Source organism: Ochotona princeps, chromosome 14 (assembly GCF_030435755.1).
Source record: "Ochotona princeps isolate mOchPri1 chromosome 14, mOchPri1.hap1, whole genome shotgun sequence".
Lineage (NCBI taxonomy): Eukaryota > Metazoa > Chordata > Mammalia > Lagomorpha > Ochotonidae > Ochotona > Ochotona princeps.
This window is the reverse complement of record NC_080845.1, coordinates 9,289,034-9,315,294: the sequence shown is the minus strand read 5'-3', so window position 1 is coordinate 9,315,294 and position 26,261 is coordinate 9,289,034. Positions and strand designations below refer to the sequence as shown.

The 26,261-nt window shown below is 49.3% G+C and overlaps 3 protein-coding genes across 3 annotated transcripts in view; 2 read left to right on the top strand and 1 right to left on the bottom strand.

Moving 5' to 3' along the window:
* Positions 1 to 26,261, top strand: part of MRRF (mitochondrial ribosome recycling factor) — a 222,865-nt gene that overhangs the window by 48,163 nt on the left and 148,441 nt on the right. The window lies entirely within an intron of this gene.
* On the bottom strand, positions 1,777 to 15,628 carry NDUFA8 (NADH:ubiquinone oxidoreductase subunit A8). Its single transcript, XM_058672155.1, has 4 exons — positions 15,472 to 15,628; positions 7,456 to 7,619; positions 4,348 to 4,513; positions 1,777 to 2,097 (listed from the first exon to the last, which is right to left on the bottom strand). Exons 1-4 carry the CDS (start codon positions 15,520 to 15,522, stop codon positions 1,960 to 1,962), a joined length of 519 nt encoding a protein of 172 aa, XP_058528138.1. The 5' UTR covers positions 15,523 to 15,628; the 3' UTR covers positions 1,777 to 1,959.
* Positions 15,750 to 26,261, top strand: part of MORN5 (MORN repeat containing 5) — a 34,106-nt gene continuing 23,594 nt past the window's right edge. Inside the window, exons 1-4 of the mRNA XM_036496734.2 lie at positions 15,750 to 15,822; positions 21,071 to 21,218; positions 23,701 to 23,812; positions 25,577 to 25,708. Of these exons, the coding sequence (XP_036352627.1) occupies positions 15,776 to 15,822; positions 21,071 to 21,218; positions 23,701 to 23,812; positions 25,577 to 25,708 (439 nt within the window). The 5' untranslated portion in view covers positions 15,750 to 15,775. The remainder of the gene's footprint in view (positions 15,823 to 21,070; positions 21,219 to 23,700; positions 23,813 to 25,576; positions 25,709 to 26,261) is intronic.

The window sequence follows — 26,261 nt, the reverse complement described above, 5'->3', positions numbered from 1 at the left end:
AAACAGCCTGGGGAGCTTTCAGAAGCTCCCCACCCAGCCACACCACAGAGCACCTCAAACCAGAATCCGGCCGTGGGATCCACACTTCTCTCTATAAAGGTCCCCAGGTGGCTCCAGCACGTATCCAAGGCTGAGACTCACCGACAGCTGTGAGGACACGCGTGACCCTTGAGCCAGTTTTCATGTGTTTCCCAGATGATCGCTTATCATACATGAGCCAGGAGCGTCTCAACCGTGCCCTGAGAAATGGGTGGGACACACGGTGCTGTCCATCACAGGGCTCCCAGTGGGTTTGCCTAAAGCACTCAGCACAGTGCAGAGTGTCCCTTACTGATGCCTGGCCTTGCTTCCTCAGCAGTCCAAGTGGACAAAGCAGCCTGGGGCTCAGAGGATCACACCAGTGCCCACCTGCAGCCAGGCTCACACCTCACTGTCAGATGACCTGCAGTGCTTTGGCCACCAGGAGCGCCAAGATTTTGCCTCAGCTGTTCTAAAATTTATCTACAGTAGGGAAGTTGAGGCTCAGGTGGTAGGTGAGGAACTAAACAGGTGTGAATCAGTTTCATCCAAAATAATGCTTCCAACTGCAGATCAGCCCGGAGCGGGGGAGGAAGTGGCCAATGGGCCCAATGTTTCAGGCAACAGACCTGCCAGTTACCCCAGAAGGGTGGCAGACCTTTAGAAAAACTCTGGTCCAAGCACTTTATTTGGGGGGGGGGGGGGATCTCTGCAAAGGAGAAACCAAGGCCCAGGGAGTGGAGGTGACTTCGGCAGGGTCCTGCGTGATTGAAAGCCACAACCTAGAGTTAAGAAGACACGCCGCCAGAGGCAGAGGAAATGGCCTAGTAGTGAGAAAGGAACTGAATGGATGGGGGAGGGGAGAAAATGACATAATAGTGCTTTGAAGCAGAGCTTCATAAACACTTGCGGCTTTAACCTGCCCAGGAGGCAGATAAGCATGTGTCCTTTAGTTTGTCCTCAACTTCAACCTCTCACCAGAGGTTAAGGAACACACCCAAGGTTGGAATTGACACTCAGACCTCCTGACTTCCTGGCTTTGGAGCTGGGAGCTGAGCCTCCACCTCCCTTGTCTATCAGGAAAAACATCTGGGTTCTAGGCTTGAGGATGGGCTATGGGGGGAAGTGGTGGGAGCGCTGTGCTCGCGGGGACCCGGCAAGGCGGCAGGGCTGCGGCCAGCAGCCCCTCCCGGGGTCTGAGTCACAAGCTCACATGTTTCTTCACTTCTCTCCTGGACGCTACCCTCGCCTGACCCCAGAAGAGCTGAGACTTACAAAGTGTGAACACAGGGAGTGGGTGTTTGGCCCAGGGTTAAGATGACCACATCCCCCCATCAGAGTGCCCGAGGATGACTCGGGGCTCCTTCATCCAGCCCATGTGGGAGGCAGCAGTGAGGGCTCACCCACCCACACGGCAGCAGTGGACTGAATTCCTTGCTCCAGGCTGTGGGCCTGGTCTAGGCACTGTGGGCACCTGGAGAGTGAGCCAGCAGATGGGAGCTCCTTCCCTTCCTCCATATCTTAAATTAAAAAAAAAAAAAAGTTTATGTATTTTTTTAAAAGTATGAACAGACATGTGCAAGAAGCAGTCTCATGTACCAAGGCCTTCTTCCCATCTCCCCGTGGGCCAGTGGTACGCCCCAGCACACTGCCCACTCACAGCAAGGCGAGAGCAACAGGCGGGACCACTAGGAAGAGCAAGGGGGAAGTCACCATTAAGGGCCCAAAGGTTACCAAAAACATAATAAAATACAACTGTTTCCTTTAAAATTTTTAATGGGCAGGAAATGATATAGAATAACTGCCAAGTCACATAAATTAACTTTTTTGTTCATGTTTGTGATCCCGGAAAGAACACACTATCGGCCGATGCAAATGGCATGGGTGTTTCCATCCGTCGCCGTCTGGGCGCATGACTGCGGGTACCCCGCAGACCCATCTTCACATGGTCCAGAAGAAAAGGCGGCTGCCGTGTCTGGCAGGTTTCAGGTCTCCTTCTGGCACGGGGTTGGGTTCCGGCCGTGCTCTGGAGTGGTATGGATTTTCTGGTAAAGGGCGATCTGTCTTTACTTTGGTGACCTGGGAAGGGGGAAGGGGAGGAAGCAGAGCTGAAAGCCCTCTGCAGCCACACACGCCTCCCACTGGTCTTCTGTTGTCCCAACTACGGCCCCACTCAAAGCCCCAGTGCATCACGTGTGGACCCTCATGAGCCACGAACCAACACTTGAGCAAAGCCTTCCAAGCCAGCTGACCTTCCACATCCGGAAATCAGAGACAGAAAAAGAAAGACACACACAGTCCTCCACGGTCTCTGACCGCAGTGAGGGGGACAGCCAGCCACACCCGGCAAGTCCTCCTCACTGCCTACCATGCAGGACCCAGGAGCTGCCTGCTGCGGGGAGCCGGGGTTAGATCACTGCCTAGGAGCCAATGCTGACTTAAAGGATGAGCGGGAGTCATCGAGGGAGACTAGGGAGGAAAAGACAGTCCGAGGAAGCCAACCACGTGCGTGAAGACTGACGCACGCCTTGGGAACAGCTGAAGCAATGGCTGCACCCAGAGTGCAGGGAGACAAAGCCCTAACCAGTGCCTAGCTGAGCACTCTTGGAGGTCCTGGGCAGGGATCCACTGAGGCCACCCAATCACAGCAGGAGAACCTGGACAGCGCCCATGCTTTTACACAGTGCCCCACACTGGCAGCAGGGACAGATGGCTAAGAGTCCTACACAACATGTAGATGCTTCCATCTTAACCTGATGGCAACAGGTGTCAAGGTAGCAGGAAAGCAACCCACCACTGCTGTAGGCCACCGTGCAGCAGCCAGCCTGGAGATAGGCAAGGCTGGTCCCGGGGAGTTGAGCAAGCAGGCAGTGTCAGACGGCAAAGTACTAAACCACAACACTGCAAGACGGGAGAGTTACGCAGTATACCCTAACGGTCCCAGGACTCTCCGTGGGAAAGCAGCAGCAACTGTCCTCATTTTCCAGATAGGACAGCAGGCCCAGGAAACCATCAGGCCAAAGTGACCAACACAGCCTGCTGTTGCTCCAGCCACCCTGAAGGAGCTCCCTGGACATAAATCCAGAACCTGTATACTGTCCACAGAGCTTTCACATACAGAATCACACAGGTCCAGGAAGCACCCCGGTGGCATTACTATCTGCAGCTCACACACAAGGATCAGGCTGATGTGCCTGAGACGAAAAGCCACAGCTCAAAGCCAGAACCCAAGTCCTGCAGTCCTGAGTGGCTCATGTGCTTGTTTCCTAGGGAGTTCTCCCATCTCCTCGCCGCCATCATAGAAATGAACCCTGGCTCTTTACAAAGTAATCCTAAAGGCTTCTCGCTGGTTTCTGAAGCTTTTCTAAGGAATTCAACCATTTCTAAAATAGACATACAACAAGAATCCCCTCAGAGAACCACCTTTCAGGAAAGAGGAATCAAACAACCTCCTCTTTTGCAGCACCCCAATAAAGATCAGGAGTAGGCACCTGTGATGGAACCGATGGCTCGGCAGTGATTCAGGGCAGCCTCCTCTGCTGTAATTTTCCATCTGTCAAGCGGGGCTATGTGCTCCTAGCATCGCTGGCGTGAAGTAGGGCCCTGCACACAAGGCACCAGATGTATACATGCCTCCATAAACTACTCGTAGGGCGGTGAGGACTCAGGCTGTAGGTGAGAGAGTGATGCTGCCCTGGCGGAGCAGTGATTCCAGGGAAGACCAGACCGTTGCGCTGTGCTGTAGTCGCACCCTTCCGGCCAGTGTAAGAGTAGAGGCTAACCGCTGCCTGTGACACCAGCATACCACATGGCCACTGGTTCAAGTTCTAGGCTCCTGGCCACAGCCTGGCCCAGCTCAGGTTACTGTGATCATTTGGAAAGTGAGCCAGCAAATGGAAGATCTCTCTCTCCCTGCTCTGCCCCTATCAAGTTGGTAAATTTAAGTGAGAGAGAAGAGAAGGGAGATATAGCATTCAGATTTCCAGCCCTGACATTTCAACAAATGGTGGTGTCACACTAAGGTGGGAAGTGTAGGAAAGAGTAGGCAAACAACTTTTCACTCCAGGCACTACTTGGCGTCGTCTTCAGTATGCTCCCCCCAAATCTGGCGCAGCCCTGGTCCTACCGTGCCACAGAATTTGAGCTCTACAGTGGCCTCAAGGATGGAACTTCCTCCCAAAGGCACTCCCATCTGGACTGTACAATCACTTCCCAGCTGATCCATTTGACGAGTCTGCATGCTCATGTCACCCCTGTGCGGAGGCCCTGCTGCCACTCCCCGCCGGCCTCTCCCCACTGGCCAGTCCCCACCGGCCACTTCCGCCTCACCTTGGACAGCTCTCCCAGGTCCGGCCGCACCCATCCCAGTTTGTCCAGCACACACTCGTCAAACTTGGCCTGCTGCTTGCGACAGCGACGAAACAACTGCAGGTTGGAATAATCGATGCAGGTCCAATACTCTGTAAACGGCTCAGCGCAGTGCCGCTTTATCTGCCTGATAAAGAGGGCTACGTTAGGGCTCGGTGACTCTTTAAAAGCAAAGAAAACCAGAAGAGTAGAGAAAAAAGTAAGCACAGATCTCAGACATGTGGACCTGTTTTCTAAAAGGTTTTCAAGTAAATACACTTAACCTGCAAGAAAACTCCAGAACTTCGAAATTGAAAGCCAGTAAGTAAAACAAGATCTGAAACATAAAACATGAAACATGATCTTTTAGGCACCAACAGGGAAGACTGTGACCTAGGTTTCACTCTGTGGGAACTCCTCAGCTGGACCTATTTATGAGAGGAGGAGGAACAAAAGGAGAGACAGGTCATACAGCTGCTGGTTTACTCCCCAAGTGGCTGTACAGGCCGGGGCTGGGCAAGGTTGAAGCTAGGAACCTGGAATTCCAGCCAGCTATTCATCCTTTAGCCACCATCTGCTGCTTTCCAAGGTCAGGGACTGCACCAGAAGTGGAGCAGCAGAGACTCAAAACTAACACTGATGTAGGACGCCGACACTGCAGACAGCAGCTTCGTTCTCTCTACCACGGCACCAGCTCCTATTCTTTCCTTCGGATGCAGCTCTCAAGAGCATCGTCTAGAAACACTTAGGAGGGAGGTACAGTGAGCAGTAGCACTGCTGCAGAAGGCCGAGTGACAGACAATGGCAGAGGGGACAGAACCACAAACACAAATACACAAACCAAGCAGCAGATCCCAGGGCCGCTGAGTGCTGATGCAGACGGCCCTCCGCCTCAAACGTGCACAGTGCCAGGCTGTACCCGCTGCACAGCAGCAGAGGTAAATCCTGGCTCACAAGAACAAAGTCCAGCCCTGCTTGTTCTTTCTGTTAAGAAGCTGGAACCACACAGTTCATCTTAGGCCATCAAAAACAGCTGGAGAAAAATGTAAGTTTTATATATAAAAGGCACATAGGGTTTAACTATTTTGCAAAACTACCCTTCTCAACATTCAGTCTGGCTTGCAAATTCAGGTAAAAACAAACCACCATGACTCTGTGTAACAGCCATATGTGTGGCAGTAGTCAGGGCACCTCACGCACTGGGAAAGTAATTATGGAGCGCTCTTCTGCCGGCTGCGTACATCAGGCTGCACCGCGACCCAGGAAGCCTGATGAGCCTGTCTCAGCAAGGCGGACTTTCTGCTTTCCAGGCCCGTCCTCACATTGCCCTGCTGCCTTCCCAGGAGTCCCCCAGTACTGCCAATGTCCCTGGTCCCCATCCTCCCAGGGACTGCGAGCTCAACCTGTACCTGCCCGGCCACTAACCTGAGAATCACTCTGGCAGGAAGCTGTCAACTCCAGTAGGATAAGGGCTGCCAACCCCGAGTCCAGCAGTGAGTGACTAACCCACACCTGGCAGTTACCTATCAATGCCCACAGCAACCAACAGCTTTGGCAGCAATAAGCGCCTCTCACAGAAGCAGCTGGAACCCAGGGGCAATGCCCACATCCCATCACAGGGTCCCCAGGCTCATGTGGCTGAGTGGCTGCCATCACATCGAAGGGGTACTGGGCTCTTGGCTTCTGCCTAGCCTAACCCCAGGGAGTGAACCAGCAGACAGAAGACTTCTCATTTTGTCTTTGAAATAAAAACTGAAAGCAAACTTTTAAAATTCAGACATTCCCACTTAAAACACTCTACCTCTGAGTCATAGGCAAAATGCTTTGCTAAAATTCTCTTAAAAAAATAAAACCTTCAGGCTTGGCAGCGTGGCCTGGTGGCTAAGTTCCTCGCCTTGATCCCATATGGCCGCTGGTTCTAATCCCGGCAGCTCCACTTCCTCTCTCTCCTCCTCTCAGTATATCTGACTTTGTAATGAAAATAAAATAAATCTTTAAAAATAAACAAATAAATAAATAAATAAATAAATAAATAAATAAAACCTTCAAAAATAAACAAACATACCAACAACAAAACAACCAATCATATGAAGGCAAAACAAGCATAACAAAATGTCCATGCTGTACCTATCAAATATGTAAATATGTATACCAGGATGCAAGGCTGAGGACAACAAACACTGACTCAACTTAGGGAAAAAAAGGCAGGGGCTGGCCTGGTGGTATATCGGGTTAAGCCATTGCCTGCAGCACCAGCATCCCATATGGACACCAGTTCGTGTCATAGCTGCTCTACTTCCAATCCAGCTTCCTCTTAATGCGCCTAGGAAAGCAGTGGAGGATTCTCCCAGTACCTGACCCCTGTCCCCGTGCAGAAGACCTGGAAGAAGCTCCTGACTCTTGACTTCAGCCTAACCAAGCCCTGGCTGTTACAGCCATTCGGAGAGTAAACCAGTGGATGGAAAATATCTCTCTCTCTCTCTCTCTCTCTCCCCCTCCCTGTCTTTCAAATAGAAAACATAAACCTTAAAAAAAAAAAAAGACAGTAAAGGTCAGGATCCATAATTAATATTCAAGCCTTTATAAAATAAGCTCACTGCTGGGAAATTTATACCAAATAAGTTAATGAAAAGATGAGAAATATACCCACAAATGTAATCACTGCAGACTTATCTAAAAGAATCAAAATCCCAAATCATCAATGATGTTCTGTATCAGTCATGGGCAGGTATATTAGGGTTGCTTTTATCTAGTGATGGAATAGTACAGAGCCATTAAAAATGGCCAAGGAGACTACATAGTGACTTAACAGAATGTTTCCAACAGTTTCAAGTGAAAAATGAATTTTAAACATACAAAGACTATGATTACAACCACAAAAATGTCTCCACATATGGACAAAGCCAGAAAAAGCAAGAAACACGGAGAGCAGCGGTCCTGCAAAGACACATCCCAAGGGGATGTCTGTGACTTTAAGACCTATGCACTCCCTGATAAAATTACCTTGCTGTTTCAGGCCAAACGTTCCCTTACACACTTGAGAAAATCTCAACCTTCCTCCCACTGGGCACAGACCCCAAGAGAGCTTACCTGAAGAAGTCCAAGGCACATTTGTTGACCAGCTTGCCCTCCTCCAAACACCGCCGGGGGTCCTTCTCTTCCCAGCGGCAAAGCATGAACTCCTTGTTGGGCTTGTCACACTGAGCTCCATAGTGATGGGCTGCAGCTTTGAGTACGGAGGAACTGACTTTAACCTGGGCCAGGAACAATGGGACAAAGACCACAGACTGTGACCTCAGGCTGCTCAAAACAGAGGGAGGACAAAAAAAGCAGCCTTCTGACTTTACCAAAAAAGCTGAAGACAGGACTGGCGTATAACTCTGTGTCACCTACGAGACTTCAGGAATCACAAGGCCCCTTCACAAGTACTGCTTCCTTTGCCTTTACAATAACCTCACTGAATGGCTATTGCTACCTCCATCTTAGAAATGGAGAGCCGGCAGCCCTGGCACTCCCTGGAGCGACACTAGTCTCCCTCACCTGCATTCAAGGGCATCTCCTTGAGCTTTCTGTGGTCACTTTAGGGACCTGTGGATAGTCCAGGGCTTATGCACTGGTGGAGAATGTGCAGCCTGTAGGTTGCATAAAGCTTGCAAAACCATTCGGTCTGATCCTGCCAAGGCAACCACAGGTGGAACTCAAAATTCCATCCATCTATAGCAGACTGATATTTTTTTTTAAAGATTTATTTTATTTTTATTACAAAGTCAGATATACTGAGAGGAGGAGAGCTAGAGAGGAAGTGGAGCTGCCGGGATTAGAACCAGCGGCCATATGGGATCAAGGCAAGGACCTTAGCCACCAGGCCACACTGCCGAGCCCAGCAGACTGATATTTAAATTGATAATCTGATATGGCCCCTGGGTGATATTACAAACATGCAAGTGGCCCTTGGCAGAAAAAGGTTCCCCAACCCTGTATAGTTGCTGGGGTATTTCTCCTGTTCTCTGTTTCTGTCTCAATAAAACCATTCCTCATTCCTCCTTTGCAAAAACATCTTGGCTATCCTCTCAGATAGAAACCCTCCCCAAAATTTGCATTTGAATTGTATAACTTTAGTTACATACTAATTTAGAGCACTTTTTAAAAAAGATTCCTTTTTATTGGAAAGGAGATTTTTGCAAAGAGAAGGAAAGACACAGATCTTCCATCTGCAGGTTTGCTCCCCTGATGGCCACAATGGCCAGAGCTGAAATCAATCCAAAGCCAGAAGCTTCTTCCGGGTCTCCCATGAGTGCTGGTTCCAACGACTTGAGCCATCCTCCACTGCTCTCCCAGGCCACAGACAGGGAGCTGGATGGGATATGGAACAGCTGGAATATGAACCAGCACCCATATGGGATGCTGGAACTTGCAAGTGGAGGATTAGCCAACTGAACCATCACGCATCCCCAATTTAGAGCACTTTAAAAAATATAGATCAAGTGTCCTTAAGCAAAATGTTTGGGACCAGGACCAGTGTCATAGCAAGGGAAGCTGATATCTGGGACACAGACATCCCTTATGGGCAATAGTTTGATTCCCAGTTACTCTACTAGCAGTCCAGCTCCCTAGTAACACATCTGAGAAAGCAGTGAAAGATGGCCCAAGGGTTTGGGCTCCCGCAGCGACACCAGAGACCTGGAGAAAGCTCCTGGCGCCTGGCTTCAGCCTGGCCCAGATCTGGCTGTTGCTATTGGAGAGTGAATCAGCAGATGGAAGCTTTCTTTTCTCTCTCTGTAATTTTACCTTTCAAACAAATTAAAATAAATCTTTAAAAAATGCCTAGGGCCAGAAGTGTTTGGATTGGGATTTTTTTTTTCAGATTTTGAAGTATTTGCATACACATCAGATATCTTGAGGATGCAATCCAAGTCCAAACACAAACTTCATTTCTGTTTCATATAATACCTTATCCATACAGCCCAGGGGTAATTCAATGTGGTATTTTCAGGGTGTGTGTGTTCTGACTGCAATCCATCACATGACATCAGACGTATTTTCCACTTGTGGCATTATGTCAGCACTCAAAAGCTTTCAGAATTTGGAGCATTCTGGAATTGGGGTCTTTGGACGATGCTAAACTGATGCTGGGTCAGATTTCAAAGACCCCAGAGAATGCTCCCTAATGCTCGCATGTGTGAACCTGCAGCCATCCATGTTTAAGTCCACACTAGAATGAAAGCTCCAAGAGGGCAGACGCTGTGGCTTCCACACAGATCCGGTCTGCAGAGACATCAGTGTCCCCTACATTAATCGGTAATTACATGCAGTGTTTACTGTGGATACACCAAGCAACCCCAAGCAGCATCAACAGGGTTATAGCAGCTACTGGAGAGATCACACATGAATTCACAAGCTCTCACCCCAAAGCAGTGTTTTCCTCCTTTTACTCACACTCAGGTCACCCCAGTCTTATGGCTAAAACCGTAAATTCTTCAGAGAGAAACCTGGCATAATTCTTGCTGGTTCCTTGGTGGTTTATGATTTTTTTTCCTGTGGGAAGTTCAAACTGTTTATTGCCTGTTTGTACACTGCATGCTCTCTCCAGCCAGCTTACTGGGCTCTTGTTGGGTCTCACAAAAAACTCAAAGGATTAGTGAAAAAACTCTTAGAAATGTACACTTTTTTGTCTTTTTTATTCTCTTTCCTATCATTCTGCTTTAACCAAATCCTCCAAGAGAATACAAAAGAACAGCAGGGACAGTCAGCAACCCTGCCTAGTGAGAGGCGTGCTCACACTGGTCACCTGGGGCGGACCTCTGCTCCGAGCTCTGGGGGTGAAGCCGCAGGACTCCTTGCCAAAGCACTGCCTGGCTTTGCCTTGGTGTTGCTTCTCCACCAGGGAAGGCTGCCATTTTCAGGCTTCTCTTTCATGAACCTATGAATGTACCATACAGCATTCACTGACTTCCAGTAAACGCCCCACTGGATTTCCAGAATACAGTCTAGTCTGTGATGGAGTCTTGGACTTTAAGACACTACTGGACTTAATTTTAATGTAAAAATAGACTAATAGTTTATGTATTTTTTTAAACAGCTAGGTCAGTAATAAGATAAAAGGCAAGAAAAGATGATGACAGTCATTTATACATTATAGGAAGAAGAGAAAAAAATTATGGCTATGTCTACTAATAGTATGACTGCTAAAAATATCAAAGTAAAGCTAAAATTATGACATCAGTGAAATTTGCATAACAATTCTAACAAATCACATTTAAAAATCTTTAAAATTTCTATAGTTTTTGAAAAGGAAAGTTTGCTTAACAAGTGGTAAGCATTTGCTTACTTTATTGCCTGCCAACAGCTGGGAGAACAAAAACACTTGAACTCTTTAAAATTTAATATATTTTAAAAGTTAAGTTAGCTGTATTTAATTACCTGTTAAATCTCTTAAAACACCTTTTAACAGTTGGCTTCACTATTCAAATGTCCAGGGCTATCACATGAAAAAAAAAAAAAAAAACAAAAAACATAAACAAACCCCCAACCCTTCTCTAAGGATTTGCACCACTTCCCTAAGATTTTGGAGTTCTCATCAAAACAAAGGTATACCTGTGTTATTGAGAACAGAAAACACCATTCCTGTTTCAGGGAAATAAAGGGAGGCTCTACTGCACAAATGATGGGAAAAAAAAAAAAGAAAGAAAAAGAAACGCTGGGGATGACACTGCGGGGCGGGCCTGAGATTCTGACCTCCAATCAGGCCTCTGCCTGTGACATCATCATCGATGAGGTGGCAAAGAACTGGAGATGTCAGCACATCCCCTTCACGTGCCTCTCCACTGAGACTGCTGGATTCCATCAGAAACACACGTGCACAGCTGCCTGGCGTGAAGCCCTCTCAGACTCATCCAGCTGCCTTTGTCTCCAGGAACACAAACTTTCTACAGCCTTCTCGTGTATTCTCCCAATAGCCTCGCTGCACAGCAAGGTTACAGGATCTGCAGGTGTAGAAAGTGAGGCACAATCGGCAGCCAATCCATCTTCCAGTCCTCATCCATGCCTGCATCTTTTCCTATGGTGTTTGATGTAGGGCATGCCTTATATTTTCCTTCATTTACATAAAATGCAACAGAATGATTCTTACAATTTTATAGGACTGATATGAGAATTAAGTCAACATATAAAATATAGTAACATTGCCTACCACATAGAAAGTACACCACAGATTATTACTTTTATTCTTACTCAACATTGCGTGTCCAGGAGGACTCAAGCCCACAGCTTCTCACTGCTTCTTCCAGGGGAATATGTTGTAATTCCCAAGTCACTGAGATCATTAATCAGTAACTCCTTCCTCAAACCTGTTCATAGGGCCTCCACTACGGTGCAGAAGGCTAGGCCGCTGCCTGCAATGCTGGCATCACATATGGGTGCCAGGTCCAGTCCCAACTCCCTGCTAACGCACGAGGGAAAGCAGCAGAAGATGACTCAAATGCTTGGGCCCCTGTACCCATGTGGCAAATTACGAAGAAGCTTTCGGTCTCTGGCTTTAGTCTGACCCAACCTTGACTGAGGTGGTCATCTGTGGGGCAGAACCAGTGGATGAAAGATCTCCCTCTCTAACCCTAAGTAAATATTTTAACACAAACCATTTGCTGGTTCTCTGGCTTCGCCCCTACCACTGTCAGGTAGCAAATCTGATACTGATTTTACAACCTTTCACATCTCTGATATCTTAAGTCATTACCAGGGGGAGCAAGTCAAGGCCAAAGCCTTTGCTCTGCCCTGTCTGTAAGCACGGTCACCAATGACACGGAATTCGTGAAGATCTTGCACTGTGGTGCAGCCCGTTAAGCTGCTTCTTGGAACGCCTACCTCCCCAACAGGGTGCCTCTACAGTTCTCGGCTTCTCTGCTTCCAGCCCAGCTCCCTGCTAAACCTGGAAAAACAGCAGATGATGGCTCAGTACCTGAGTCCCTGCTACACATGTGGGAGATCTGGATGGAGTTCTTGGCTCCTGGCTTCAGGCTGGCTCAACCCCAGCTACTGCAGCCACTGCGAGAGTGCAGTAGTGGATGGAAGATCTCTCTCGAGTCTGTGTAACTCTGCCTTTCAAATAAATAAATATTAAAAATACATATTCCACAATTATTTTAACAGCCACCATGACTAGTCTATTTGTTTTCTTTCTTTAAAAAAATAATAAATTATTTGAAAGGTAGAGTTATAGAAAGGAAGGACAAGACAGAAAAACAGAAACAGATCTTCCATCTGATTTGCTCCCTAACACAACCACAATGGCCAGAGCTGGGCCAGGCCAAAGCCAGGTACCTGGAGCTGCATGTGGGTCTCCCCCTGGGTGCAGGGTCCCGAGTACTTCCGCCTTCCCAGGAGCATCAGCATGGAGCTGGATGAGAAATGGAGCAGCCAGGATTCCGACCTGTGCTCCAATAGGATGTCAGCACTACAAGCAGCAGCGTAACCCATCACACCTCCTGATTTCTCTTCTCTCCTGCTATTAAAACCAATGAGCAACCAAACCTTCAAAGCAAAATAGAGCCTACATTTCTTGGTATTCAAAGCCTTTTTCATCCACACTTCAAAAAGCGATCACTTGTTTGTTCTCTTAAAACTCCAACTCCACTGTTCTCCCATGCACCTTATCTCAGCTCAGGTCTGCCAGGCACACAGAAAGTTCCTCTCTAATCCTCTGCTTCTACGAATGCCACTGTGCCCAAGTGGAATGTGCTCTGTTCCCTTCACTATTGGAGCCACCTTATCCTATAAAGAACTGTGTCTACGAGTGGCTGACACCATACATCATGGGCACCAGGCAACAGGGCCTGGCCTTCAGGCTGCACCTCCACTCCTGCTGTGACCTACGTTTGCCCCTATGCCCACTGTCTACAGTCTAACAGTTTGTGGTCATTACCTTTTTTCTCAGTTTTGTGAACCTGAAACACAAATTTACCCCCTAAGAGATCACCTGCATGAAGCAGAATCTCAGGCGGTTGGAAAAGGGGATTAAAATCGCAACAGAAAATACAGCAACTCCAGCTTAACCTAGCTTCATCGTGGGGCAAGAAGCAGAGCCTGGCCCTGTGTAGCACGGCTGCTACCAGCTCCAGGGGAACGGCACTTGATCCAAGTCCCTGAATGTGGACTTGCGTGCCATCTTCAGAGGCAACCAGAGATTCAACGAAAGCCAAACGCTGACCATGGTGTTTGGCTGACATTGTGGCGCAGGAGGTTAAGCTGCTGCCTAGTGAGCCGGCATCCTTTATCAGGATGTGACATCATGTCCAGCTGCTCAGATTCTCTACTAGCAGGACGTGGGCCCTGACACCCACCTGGAAAACCTGGATCGAGGACCAGGCTCCCGGTCTTGGCCTGGCCCAGACCTGGCCAATGAAGCCATTTGGGAGAGTGAAGTCTGTTCCTCTATCACTCTGCTTTTCAAGCAAATAAATCTTTTTTATTCCCAAAGATTTATTTATTTTTATTGGAAAGGCACATATACAGAGAAAAGGAGATACAGAGAGAGAGATCTTCGATTCACTGGTTTAGTCCCCACATGCCTGCAACAATCAGAGCTGAGCTGATCCGAAGCCAGGAGCTTCTTCTGGGTCTCCCACGCGGGTGCAGGGTCCCAAAGCAGTGGCCATCCTCCACTGCTCTCCCAGGCTACAAGCAAGGACCTGGATGGGAAGTGGAGCATTCAGGACATGAATCAAAAGCCATATGGTATCCTGGTACCTGAAGGGGGAAGATCAGCCAATTGAGCCATTGTGCCAGACCATCTGTATTGTTCCAATTTTAGTATATATGCTGCCGAAGCGAGCCAGACCCTTAGACAAATAAATCCAAAGGAAGAAATGAACAAACAAACAAACAAGAAAACTCAGGCTGGCGCAATAGCCTAGTGGCAAAATCCTCGCCTTGCACAAGCCAGGATCCCATACGGGTACCGATTCATGTCTTGACAGCTCCACTTCCCATCCAGCTCCCTGCTTGTGGTCTGGGAAAGCAGTCGAGGACGGCCCAAAGCCTTGGGACCCTGCACCCCTGTGGGATGCCCAGAGGAGGCTCCTGGCTCTTGGCTTCAGATTGGCTCAGCTCCGGCTGTTATGGCCACTTGGGGAGTGAACCAGTGGACGGAAGATGTTTCTCTCTGTCTCTCCTTCTCTCTGTATATCTACCTTTCTAACAAAAACAAATAAATATTGAAAAGAAAGAAGAAAAGAAAACTGTTCACCGTTTACTAAACCGCCTGGTCCTAATCCCTGCTCAGCCCAAGCCACCAGTGTGGTCTGAGCAGCCACCGCACTCCACCAACTCCAGGGTCCCACGAAACAGTATCTGGCTTACTTAACAGGCTCTGCTCAGCCTTCAGACTGTTTTGAGCTTTGGCCCCTAACAGACTGGTTTGAAAACAGACTCGGGTTCACCTTCCAGCTCCGTGACCTTGGGCAAATCGCTCACTCTCAGGAGCTAGTTCTGATCTCCAAGGCAGGAAGCCTCCTTACACCCCCACGTTACAGCTGTGCTGGGAGCATCCAATGAATACGGGCATGAAAAGTCATCAGTAGCACCCTGTAGCCCCGTTATAAACTGAGAGAGCCAGCGTGTGTGCACACGGCCAGTATGCAGGCCGGTCTCCTGACTAAAGGATGGCTTTGCTCCTGCCACAGCTGTGAGCGCCCTCACCGCCCACGACCTCTCCCTGGGGCCTCCCAGCTCCGCTGCTCCGCGGCCAGGACACTGCCTGAAGGTGGCCCTCTCCCTGCCTGGGTTGGGAGCACCTGTTGCTCGCTCACTGGCAGACAGGTGTGAGAGGGGACAACATAGGGTCACTTCAGCGGTCCCTGTGGTGCTTCAGAAAAAAACAAAACCACTGTTAGCCACGGAGAGAGAAGTAGGGTGCGGTGGAAGCACATCCCAGAGCCCCTGCGGGATAGGGGATCTTCGATTCATAGGGGACGTCCGGGCCTCAACCTGTGTCGGGGTACGGGGACAGGAGCGGGGATGGAGCGACCGGATCCCAGGGTCGGCTGGTCTGGGCCCAGGTCCCGGAAGCCGCAACCCTAGACCCCGCGTGCCAGTCTTCCGGACGAGCCTCACCTCCTGCACTTTCAGCTCCTCCAGAGTGGGCAGCTCCACTATCCCCGGCATGACGGCGGCAACCCCCGACCTGAGGAGACGCCGTCTGCTCCGTCGGCCCCGTCTCCTTGAACTCCCCTTTGGAGCGCCAAGGGCCCGCACAGCGCCTGCGCATGCGCAGCCGCAGGCACGCAGGCGCACTGTGCTGCGTCCGACCGCGCGCGACGACAGCGTGCGCCACGCCGGGGCGGGGCTTCACGTCGGCCCCGCCCATCCCGCCTGGTTGTCATAGTGAGGCTCCTGGGTCTCAACAGAAGCAGGTGCCATGGAGTACATAGGAAGCAAGTATATCGGGGAGTATGTAGATGGGAGGTAAGAACCCCACTTGATTCACGTGTCTTGAATTTCTGTGGAAAAAGACGTCTGTCTGCAAAAGACGTATCAGGGACTCGGATAAACTTGTTGGAATAGCTTGGTCAAGAACACGACTCATATAAACTTACTGTGTGCGCGCGCTGCAAGTGCTGCCTGGTTTAGGTACAGAAATAAGACACTTGTTCTCATGCAGCCCACAGTCTGGTTGGGACTGTGTGAACTGATACATGAGAAGATCAAGATGTGCTAAATACTGCGAAAGGCAGCGTGGTCAGGGGTCGCCAAGGGCTAATCTGAGTCCACGGTCTCTTCCCTAAAGAGTTCACAAGCAAGGAATTACCCGAGGGTTGTGTACCCTAAACACTCTAACAGGCTAAGGATTCCTAAGAGCTATTGAGTGCTACAAGCATTCAGTGTGGACCAAGTCCCAGGCCCTGGATCTGACTCAAGGAACAATCCCTACCCTCTGGAAACTCATTCACATGTAGGATAGCCAGTGTGCATAACAGGTCATGGCAGTCCAGTGTGGCCAATGCCGCAGTTGAGAGAAGCAGAGGAAACAGGGCTGACCACTTTGCCAAGCACCCTGGATGAAGAAGGTAAGATCTGTTTCTTATTACTGGGTAAATTGAGGCTGACAAAATGAAGTGTGTTGCCAAGCTAGTGCTAATTGTTGGTGCCTGGGAATGTGGAGATGGAGAAGAGATGCCAGATTTGAATGGACTCCATTCTCTGTATTTACTGGTTGATGGACTCCCGATGAGGAGATCAGAGCCTGGCCAGGAGTAGGGGAACGTCACCCAGAGAAGGTGGTACTGTACAGACACACTGCATCTCATCCTCATGGCAACCTTTAAAGGGCAGCGTAGGAAAAGTGAAGCCTGGAGTGCTAGAAACCCTTTTCCCACCACAGTAGAAGTACAGAAACATCTTTTTTTAAAAATTTTATTTTATTTGGGATTCCCCTCCAAACTTCCACCCCCCAACAGGTTTTCCCCAGGTTGCTACAATAGTATAATCCTTCATAAAGAGTCATAATTGCAGCAGTCTCTTATTTAAGTGTGCCCTGACTTTGCTGGTATAGATAATGTCAGACAGGCAGGCATCCCATTCTTTACTCATTTCCAACAGTTTCACTGGGAGTCCATCTTTTGTTTGGAAGCAGGAATGTATGTTGCATTGTATCCCCACTTGTGGGTATGGTAGACCCCGGTATTTCATCACTGTACGTTACAGAAACATCTTAATCAAAATGTGAAGTAAGAGCTTCCTATGGTATAGAGAAGATATTCTATTCATTTAACTTTACATGGATAATGCTATGTTGAAGATATAAAATGGTACAACTACTTTGGGGAATGTTTTCAAGTTAAACAGCCATTCTACTTCTAGGCATATGCCACCACCACCCAAGAGAAACAAACCAATATATTCTCCTAATGCACATATGGCTCATGGAAGGTTTATTAGTAAAATTGAAAACTGGAAACAACCCAAATGTCCATCAATGGGTGAATGAATAGACAAAGTGTGGTACATCTATTCATTGGAATACTACTCAGCAATAGAAAAAGAATGAGCAATTGGTACAAACACACAATATGCGTATGTAAATTTCAGAGGAATATATTGAGTGCAAAAAATCAGACCAAAAGGGGGGATACGGGGCCTGGCATGATAGCCTAGTGGCTAAAGTCCTTGCCTTGCATGCACCAGGATCCCGTACGGGCGTCAGTTTTTGTCCCACTGGCCCCACTTCCCATCCACCTCCCTGCTTGTGGCCTGGGAAAGCAGTCGAGGACGGTCCAAGGCCTTGGGACCCTGCACCCACATGGGAGACCTGGAGAAAGCTCCTGACTCAATGGATCAGCTCAGCTCTGGCCATTGCGGTCACTTAGGGAGTGAGTCATTGGACGGCAGATCTTCCTCTCTGATTCTCCTCCTCTCTGTATATCTGACTTTCTAATAAATAAATTTAAACAAAATCTTAAAAGGAGGATACATACTATATGACACTATATCAAATTCTAGAAAACATCAGCTCACCCACAGTAACAGAAACCAGCTTGGTGATTTCCTGGGGGTGAGGATTGTGGGAAAGGGCAAGCAAGAAAGATGGCAGAAGGCATGTGGAAACGTTGCAGGATAATCGGCATGTTATCTTGATTGTGATGAGGTGTGTGTGTGTGTCAAAACTTACCACATTACACACGTTAAACATGTGTGTTTGGTTGTCAATCACACTTCAATGAAGTGCTTTTTTAAAGATTTATTTATTTGAAAGTCAGAGTTACGGAGAGAGAGAGGGGAATAGAGAGATTATGATTTTTTTGAAATATTGAGAGGTATGATTTCCCTGTACCATGTATGGGTATCAAAAAGATAAAGATAAATTCATTTAGAATCTGTCTGAACTTAAGATCATGGTTTCCCTAAAATAGTTGCACTGTGAAATTCTAGAGAATTCCATAACGAGGCAGCACAACGCAAGTGCAGGGGAGATCAACAAACCAGAGGGGAAGGAGGGAGGCCCGTGCCATTCATGTGGCCGCCGCTGTGTGCCAGGTGGCTGCACTTTTGTCTTTCCTGTCAACAGCAGCTCTGTGAGCTGGATGTCCTGGTCCCGCTTTGCGGATGGGAAAAGTAAGAATCCAGGTAACTGTAGCACCAACTTTCCCAAAGTCACCGGGTTGGCATTTGGCAGAACAGCCTGGAGGAACCATAGGAGGGGAAGCTGGAGAGGCGGTCTGTGCTCTGACAAATTCTAAGACCATGCAAGTAGAGCAGCCCCTGGCACATCCTGGGTTCAGTGGAACAGCCTCTGGCACATCCTGGGTTCAGTGGAGCAGGAGGAAGTCTGGCCAGCAGCGTCCCTGTGTCCCTCCTCTGGGTGTACCTGTCATGTTCATATTGCCTGAGTGGATTAGTAAGAGAATGAATGGATGAAATGAGGGGTATTTGACATACCTGTTTGTCTCATCTTCATAAATCACCTTCTTTCTTCACTGTGGGTTGAAATCTTTGTTCTAAAACACTAAAAAGTCCATCTTAATTCTTTTTAGCTTTCAGTTTAGAATGAGAACATCTTAGCTTGACTGATTCTGTAAAATGGAAGGGCAGAAGCGTGGGAGGGAAGGAGGCAGAAAGGAGATCAGAGCCCATTGGGGTTGTCCCAGGCAGAGGCAGATGCCAGGGGCCAGGGATTGGGGTGCAGCAACCCAAGAATATGGGAGGGGTTTGGGGTTCAGGGCCTGGCTTTTGATTGGTTCTGGTGCAGGGGAGACCAACAAACCAGAGGGGAAGGAGGGAGGCCAGCGCACATCCAGAGAGACTGAGGAGTTTCAGACCCCATCAAGTCCCATCCAGGGACAAGGCGAAATCTATGGTGGGGGGGAGGGGTGCTGGGGGAGGAGAGGCCCAGCTCAGATGGCTGTGAGCAGGAGAGGTCTGTGGAAGGCCTCAACAGTGATCCCGGAGGGGCACAGGAAGGAAAGGGCTGAGGCTGATCTCAGCATGGGGCACTCCCATGGAAGTTCTAATGCTCAGAAATGGCAGGTGTGAGGAGTCCCCCTCCCCCTCCATGTGTTGCAACAAAATAAAGCAAAATGATTTTCAGTATTGGGCCTTTTCCAGTTTCACAACCATCATCTTACCCAGTTATCTCAAGAACTGGAGGGAGGTTTTGGCACAATTTGCATTGTATGCATGAGAAATGTGGGTTCAGGGAAACCACTATAGAATAAGTGATACATCAGGGCTGTGCAGCCTAGAAGCCAGGCTTTCACCACTGCTCTGTCCCCATTGTCTGTCCCACCAGCCCCCACTCCCCAGCCTGCATGTTTCCTTTGTTCTTCCTCAGTAGATGTTTGCAGCATACCTTTCCAAGAAGCAAGTAGGGCTAAGAGCTGAGGACATCCCCACCTTGCTGTCAAGACACTGGTCAAAGGCAGGAGATGCGGGTGACAATCACCAGGTGGGACCAAAAGTCCGGAGGGTCCCTCAGTTCACTGTGCAGAGCCTGCAGAAGTTGGGACAGGTGGTTTCAGAAATGGTGAAGAAAATGCATATGATAGGGCCCTTCACTAGGGATACCTGTAAACATTTTTAAAGATCTGTTTATTTTTATTGGAAAGGCAAATTTTTATAGAGAGAAGAGGAGACAGAATGATCTTCCAGTGGCTGATTTACTCCCCCAATAGCCACAACAGCTGGAGTTGAGCCAATCTGAAGCCAGGAGCCAGGAATTTCTTCCAGGTCTCCTATGCGCATGCAGGGTCCAAAAGCTTTGGCCATCCTCCACTGCCTTCCCAGGCCACAAGAGAGGAGATGGGAATGAAGTGGAGCAGCCAGGACACCAGCTGGCATCCATATAGACTCCCGGTGCTTGCAGACAGAGGATTAGCCAGTTGAGCTATCACTACAGCACCCACACATACACATTTTCTAAGTTGATCCCAACCTTTGTCTCAGCCATTTGGCCCATGAAGGAGCTGGTCACCTGGTCCAACCAGTGTCACTTGCCCCATTCTCCTGTGTCGCCCCAACAGGACACTGGCCACACATTGGGTGATTGCTCCTGATGTCCCCCAGGGTGAGGACTGTCTTTGTTGTGATGGTAGTTGTTATCTGTGTTGTGCACTACAGACCAGCCTCTCAGCACAGCATCTGGCACACAGTCCACACCCTGTAACTCTTTGTGGGACAGAAAGGAGGGCGGGAAGAAGAGAGACAGGTATAACAGGCTTAACGAAGCTTTCAAATGGATGGATCCAAAAAAACAAAAATGGTGACATCATGTTTCAGATTTACATGACCTGTCCCTAAATGACATCCTTTTCCAAACATCCCAGCTGTGGTGTGACAGGCAGGGGTGGGCTGGCTGTGGAGGATGGGAAGATACCCCACTTCCAGGAAACCCAAGCCTCTGTGGTTTTTGCTGTGTGGCTTTGGGTACACACTTACCCTCTCTGCATCTCCTGAGACAGGCGTTCAGAGAAATAGCATGAGCTCCAGGGGGAACCTCCAGAGGAGGGCAGGGTAGACAGACCAAACTCTGCACCTTCTTGAGCAGTACAGACCCTCCTGCTTTTGCATTTTGAGGAGAAAGGTAAACAAAGCCTCAGTTTTGAGCAGAATGTAGCTAAGGCAGTAACCTTGGAGGCTGGGCATCCTGTTCGCCCTCCCTCATCCACTACTCCAATGTCCCGCATCTGTACCGCTCAGCTGTCTCCCTGCGTCCTTACAGGATGGAAGGCAAAGGCAAGTACATCCTCCCGACCGCAACGAGATATGTTGGAGAGATGAAGGATGGCATGTTTCACGGCCAAGGGACCCTGTACTTCCCTGGTGGGAGCCGATATGACGCCATCTGGGAGAAAGGCTTGGCTGTGGAGGTGAGCAGCTGGGGGCCTGCAGCAAGATGGGGTGGAGGGGCTGATGTCTCCCTTCTTCCAGCTCTTCTTGCCCATGCTTCCTGACCTCCCAGGACTCTAGAATCTTCTGGATCCCAAAGGGCCCCAGCAGAGGCCATGACAAGTGTGAATCCCATTATGCCTTTGTTGGCTCTTGGACCTTTGTCCTTGATCTCTCTGACATTCTGGCCCCTAGTCTAGTCTGAGGACAGCAGTCATACAAGTTACCTGTCACTGTTGTACCAAATCACCACGCAGAATCTGAGAGCAGCCCAGGACTTCTAACCCTGCAGTTCTGGGGATCAGAAGCTTAAACTGGCGGCTGGTAGACATCTGGTGTCATGGTTAAGATGCTGGCGGAGACACCTCCATCCTATACTGAGTACCCAGATTTGAGTCTACACTCTGCTCCAATGCCAACTCCTGCTAACATGGGAAGAACAGGTCATAGCTCAAGTACCTGGGCCTCTGTCACCCACATAGGAGACTTTGCTGGGCTTCTGCACTCCTGCCTGCAGGCATTTGGTGAGTGAACCAGTGGGTAGAAACATTCTCTCTCTCTCTTTCTCTCTCCCCTCACACCTCAAATATTTCAGTGCAGAGCTACATTATTCTAGGAGACTCCAGGGAACAGTCTGTCTCCTTGACTTTTTCCGCTTCTGACAGCTGCCAGCATTCCTTGGCTTGTAGCCACTCTTCACTCCAACTCCCGCTTCTCCCATCACATCACCTTCCCTTCCTCTGCTTTTATCATCTTACCTCTCCTCGTCCTCACTTTGCTGTTTCCCTCCCATGAGGATCCTTGTGATTCCCCTGGGCCCACGCCCTAAAATTGCAGGATAATCGCCCACCCCTTCAAGATCCTGAACCTAGTTCACTTTTGCCATTCAGAGTCTTCCCAGGTTCCAACAGATGCACTTTTGTTTGCAGGACCGTTACCCAGCCAACTGCAATAGCACAACCTTGTGGGGCAGTAGTAAGAGGAAATAAAGCAATGTATGTGAGCCCTTGGCTAAGTTCCTGGCACACAGTAGGCCCTCAATAAGTGTCAGTTAACATTGCCACTGCCTCACTACTACTGTCATCACAAGTCATTTCATCTAACTGTCCTCAGCCTGGGATTTATGGGCCACAAATCCAATGCGGGGTGTCCACAAAACCTCCCAACCCATAGACACAAGTAGTTGTGCCTGTGGGCCTGTGTATTTCTCTGGGAAGAGGTTCTACATCTCCTGTAGTCTCATTCAGAGTGTGTTGGAGTCTGACTCGTGGCCTGATAAGGGTTAAGAAATACTCCGTGTTTTCCAGCTTGGAGTCTGGAAGCCCCAGGAAGGGGATATGACTTGTCCAAGGTCACACAGTGAATTAATAGTGTTGTTGGAATTCCCACTCACATTTCCTGACACCCAAGCCAATGCCACTTCTGCTTCCTGAGGCTTCCTTTAACTCTAAAGCAGCAGAAGCAGCAACACATGTTTTTTGACACAGCACTGCAGCTGGTGGCTCTGCTCTTTATAGTTAGGACTATAAATAAAAGAGCAGTAACATTTACTGAGTGCTCACTATGTGTTAATCAGGGTTCTCCAGTGGAACAGAACTAATATGAGATAGATAGATAGATAGATAGATAGATAGATAGATAGATAGATATCAGATAGCTGATAGATAATAGATGAAAGAGAGAGAGAGAGAGAGAGAGATGGAAGACAGGTGAATGACAGGTAAATAGATGAGATATAACAGATAGATGGGAATCTATCATTATAGGTTGGCTCCCAGGACTGTGGAGGCTGAGAAGGGGTACAGTGTCCTGCAGGCCTGGGACCCAGGAAAGCGCTGAGGTGGTCCCAGCCTGCTTTGAGAGGCCTGAGAAGCAGTCAGAGTTCAAAGGACAGGGAGCCAGGAGTGCACATGTCCACGTTCAGTCAAAGCAGCCCTAGTAGAGGGAGGGAGCTGGCCCTTCCTCCGCTGCTTTGTGCTACTCAAGCCCTCCAGGGCCTGGGCACAGCCCACAGGCACTGGGGAGAGCAGATCTCCTCTCCTAGGTCATTGTAGTACTACCCTATTCCAGGAACACCCTTACAGATACTGCTTGGTCAGTTCTCTGGGCGTCCCTCAGCCCAGTCAAGGTGGCAGCAAATCAACCCTCGCCATCAAGCATTGTGGTAAATGCTCTAGAAGTGTCAGCTCATTAGACTCTCCATTCTCCAGCCCCATCCCCATTACAAGGTACCATCATGGTGCTAAGCTTGCTAATTAAGAAATTGAGGGCCCAGAGCCAGGGGCTCACATGCCCAAGTTCACACGGTGAGCTACACACTGCTGGCAGCCCAGAGCCTGGCCCTTGGGAGCCTTCTCCCTGAGCCTCACAGCCACTCTGGGATGCCCACCACTCACTCCATCCCATGGGCTCTCCGGCCTTCTCAGCTTCCTGAGATTCACATGGATGTTTTGTCTTCCCTAGGGTACCTACACCTTCGAAGATGGGCTGAAGTACGAGAGCAAGCACTGGCACTACTGCGACCGCTATGATCGCAGGTTCTACACAGAGATCTGCCACGGCTTCAGGCCTGCAGGTACCCAGGCCCCCTCCCCTCTTCACCTCCAAATTCAGAAGGAAACTGGAGGTGGACTAAAGTATTGACTGTGACCTATCAAAGTAGCTCCACAGAGACTTAGCAGGTGCAGCAGATGGTACCCAGAGAGCCAGGGCCCAGGGTCAGAAAGGCTGGTCCTCAAATCTCAGCTCCGTTGCACCAGCCAGAGGAGCCTGGGGCAAGAGGCTTCAGTCTGGTGTGCCTCTGTTTCTCCCAGCGAGAATAAGGAGGGTAGCATGAAATATGCCACAAGGCTGTTGTAGCGATTTGTGTCAAGTGTTAGGAAAATGACTTATAGGCGTGTTGGGTGCCTGGAAAGAGTCACCTACCCTTTACAGTGCCTCTTGGGGCCTTCAAATTATGGAAAAAGTTTCAAAAGGAGCCAGCAGGAACTAGCAGGTACATCTCAGATAAGACTCTCCTTGAGGCTCTAGGCAATCCTGCAGGGCTGGCCTTGTTGGTCCCAGAGGAGAAAGTTGAGGCCAGGGGGTAGAGATGGTTCCTGAGGGGCAGAGCTTGCCTTGGAGCCCACACATTCCTCTTGGGAGTCACTCCAACCCAGCTGTTATATGCTGCCTCCATGGACACTATGTTCCATCCCAGAGGGCTGGCTTGGGGAGAGCCTGGATTCAAACAATGGCAGTTTCTGGATCTCCTCTGCATTTCTGAGACTCGTACCAGGTCAAAGGAACCCCCAATTTTGGGACCCAGCAGAGATGCTATAGCCAGAGTGACACTTGGGAAAAATGGGTTTTTACACTATAAAAAGCAATGCCAACCCAAAGGGTATGAAAAACTGTGGTGTGATTGCCAGAGCCTGGAGGTGGAAGGTCTGAGTTCCAGGCTCAGCCTTCCCCTTCTGCAGCAGGTGAGCCTGCATGAGTCTACCTCCATCAAGGGCAGAACTTGCCAGAAAACTGCCAGGCATTAGACCCTTTCTTGTGACCATTCCATACCTCTTCTTACACAAGCTGAATTACCTCTTTGCCCTTAGCTACCATCTACTTCTAAGTTGAAATCAGAAGCTCCATGCCTGGCCTTAGTCAACGTGCATGAAGTCAGGGTCACAGGTGAGCTGTGCGCAGTGGGCATCCAGCTTCCTGACCAGAGAAGAGGAGATGGCAGGGCCTGTGTCCCAGCCTTTCACTTTGCTCAGGCCACAGCATTCCAAGATGCGCACACACACAGGCTGAACATGCACTGGCTCCTCTTTCCTCCTCCTAGGGTGTCCGGAACCACATCCCAACACTCTTCTCCACTGATGTCAGCAGCTTAGCACACAGATTCTAGAACCAAGCTGCTTCCTAGCTGGACAACCTTGGGAAAGTTACTCGGCTTGGGTATCAGTTTTATCATCTGTAAAATGGAGCCAGAGGTTTGCCCCATGATTCAATGAAACAGTGGGCACATGATGCATTCCTGGCAAAAAGGAAGCACTTGACTTGCCCTCAGGCTTTCTCTGGTCCTTGGTCATGGCACATTCTATAGACATGGGGGAGCATGGGGTCCAGAGGAAAAGACGGGAGACTGTTCCCGAGTCACTGCTCGCAGAGCCATTTTCAGAAGGCTGCTTTGGGGGTGCTGTTCCTGCAAGGATGGCTTCTTGCCCTGAAAAATGACCATTTAGTCCACTGGCAGACCCAAATGGTTATGGGTGTAATCAGCCAAAAGCAGACCTTCCAGGAGTGTTGGGTTTACACTTGGCCTTGAAGGTGAACTAATTGTTGCCGGTGTCCTTTCAAGTTATTTGTCAGCTCACCAACTTGGACCCACCTAGAAAGATCCCCAAAGGCTGTTATGACTGTGGAGATGGCTTCTATAACCCAATCACACGAGTGGTCAAGGACTACAAGAACCGCTTTCTCAGGAACGCAGGTGGGTTAATTCTCACACCGCCCACACCACTCTCCCTGGTCCTCCATACCCATGTTTGTGCTTCGGCGTGCAGTGTGCAGCTGGGGAGAAGGCAGCCTTTGCCGAGTAGACAAAAACAGATGATCTGAGTGTTTCCCTGTTTGGGTCTCTAGTGGCTGGCAGGTCTGGAAAAAGCCCTGTTGGAGTTAGAAACATCCACAGTCTGCATGTGACAGTGCCAAAGCGTAGCACAGCATCAGAGCTTCTGCATGTACCCATTCCACAAGCCACAAACAGGCATGCAGGGCACTGTGCTGTGTGTGGGGACAAAACACAGCCACACCAGATGGAACACTCTCTCCATGGAGCTGATTTTCTGACAAGGGCTGTGCACAGCTGATTACACACAAAAAGGGGAAGGCAGGGACCTGGATGGAAGGCAGACAGAGGGGTCCTGGAGAGGTGAGCCTGAGGCTGGGGAGCAGAAAGAAGGGGGTCCCTGATTCAGAATTGGCCAGGGAAGTTACAAGAAGGAAATGACAATTAAGCTGACATCAGAAGAGTCTGGGAGCTG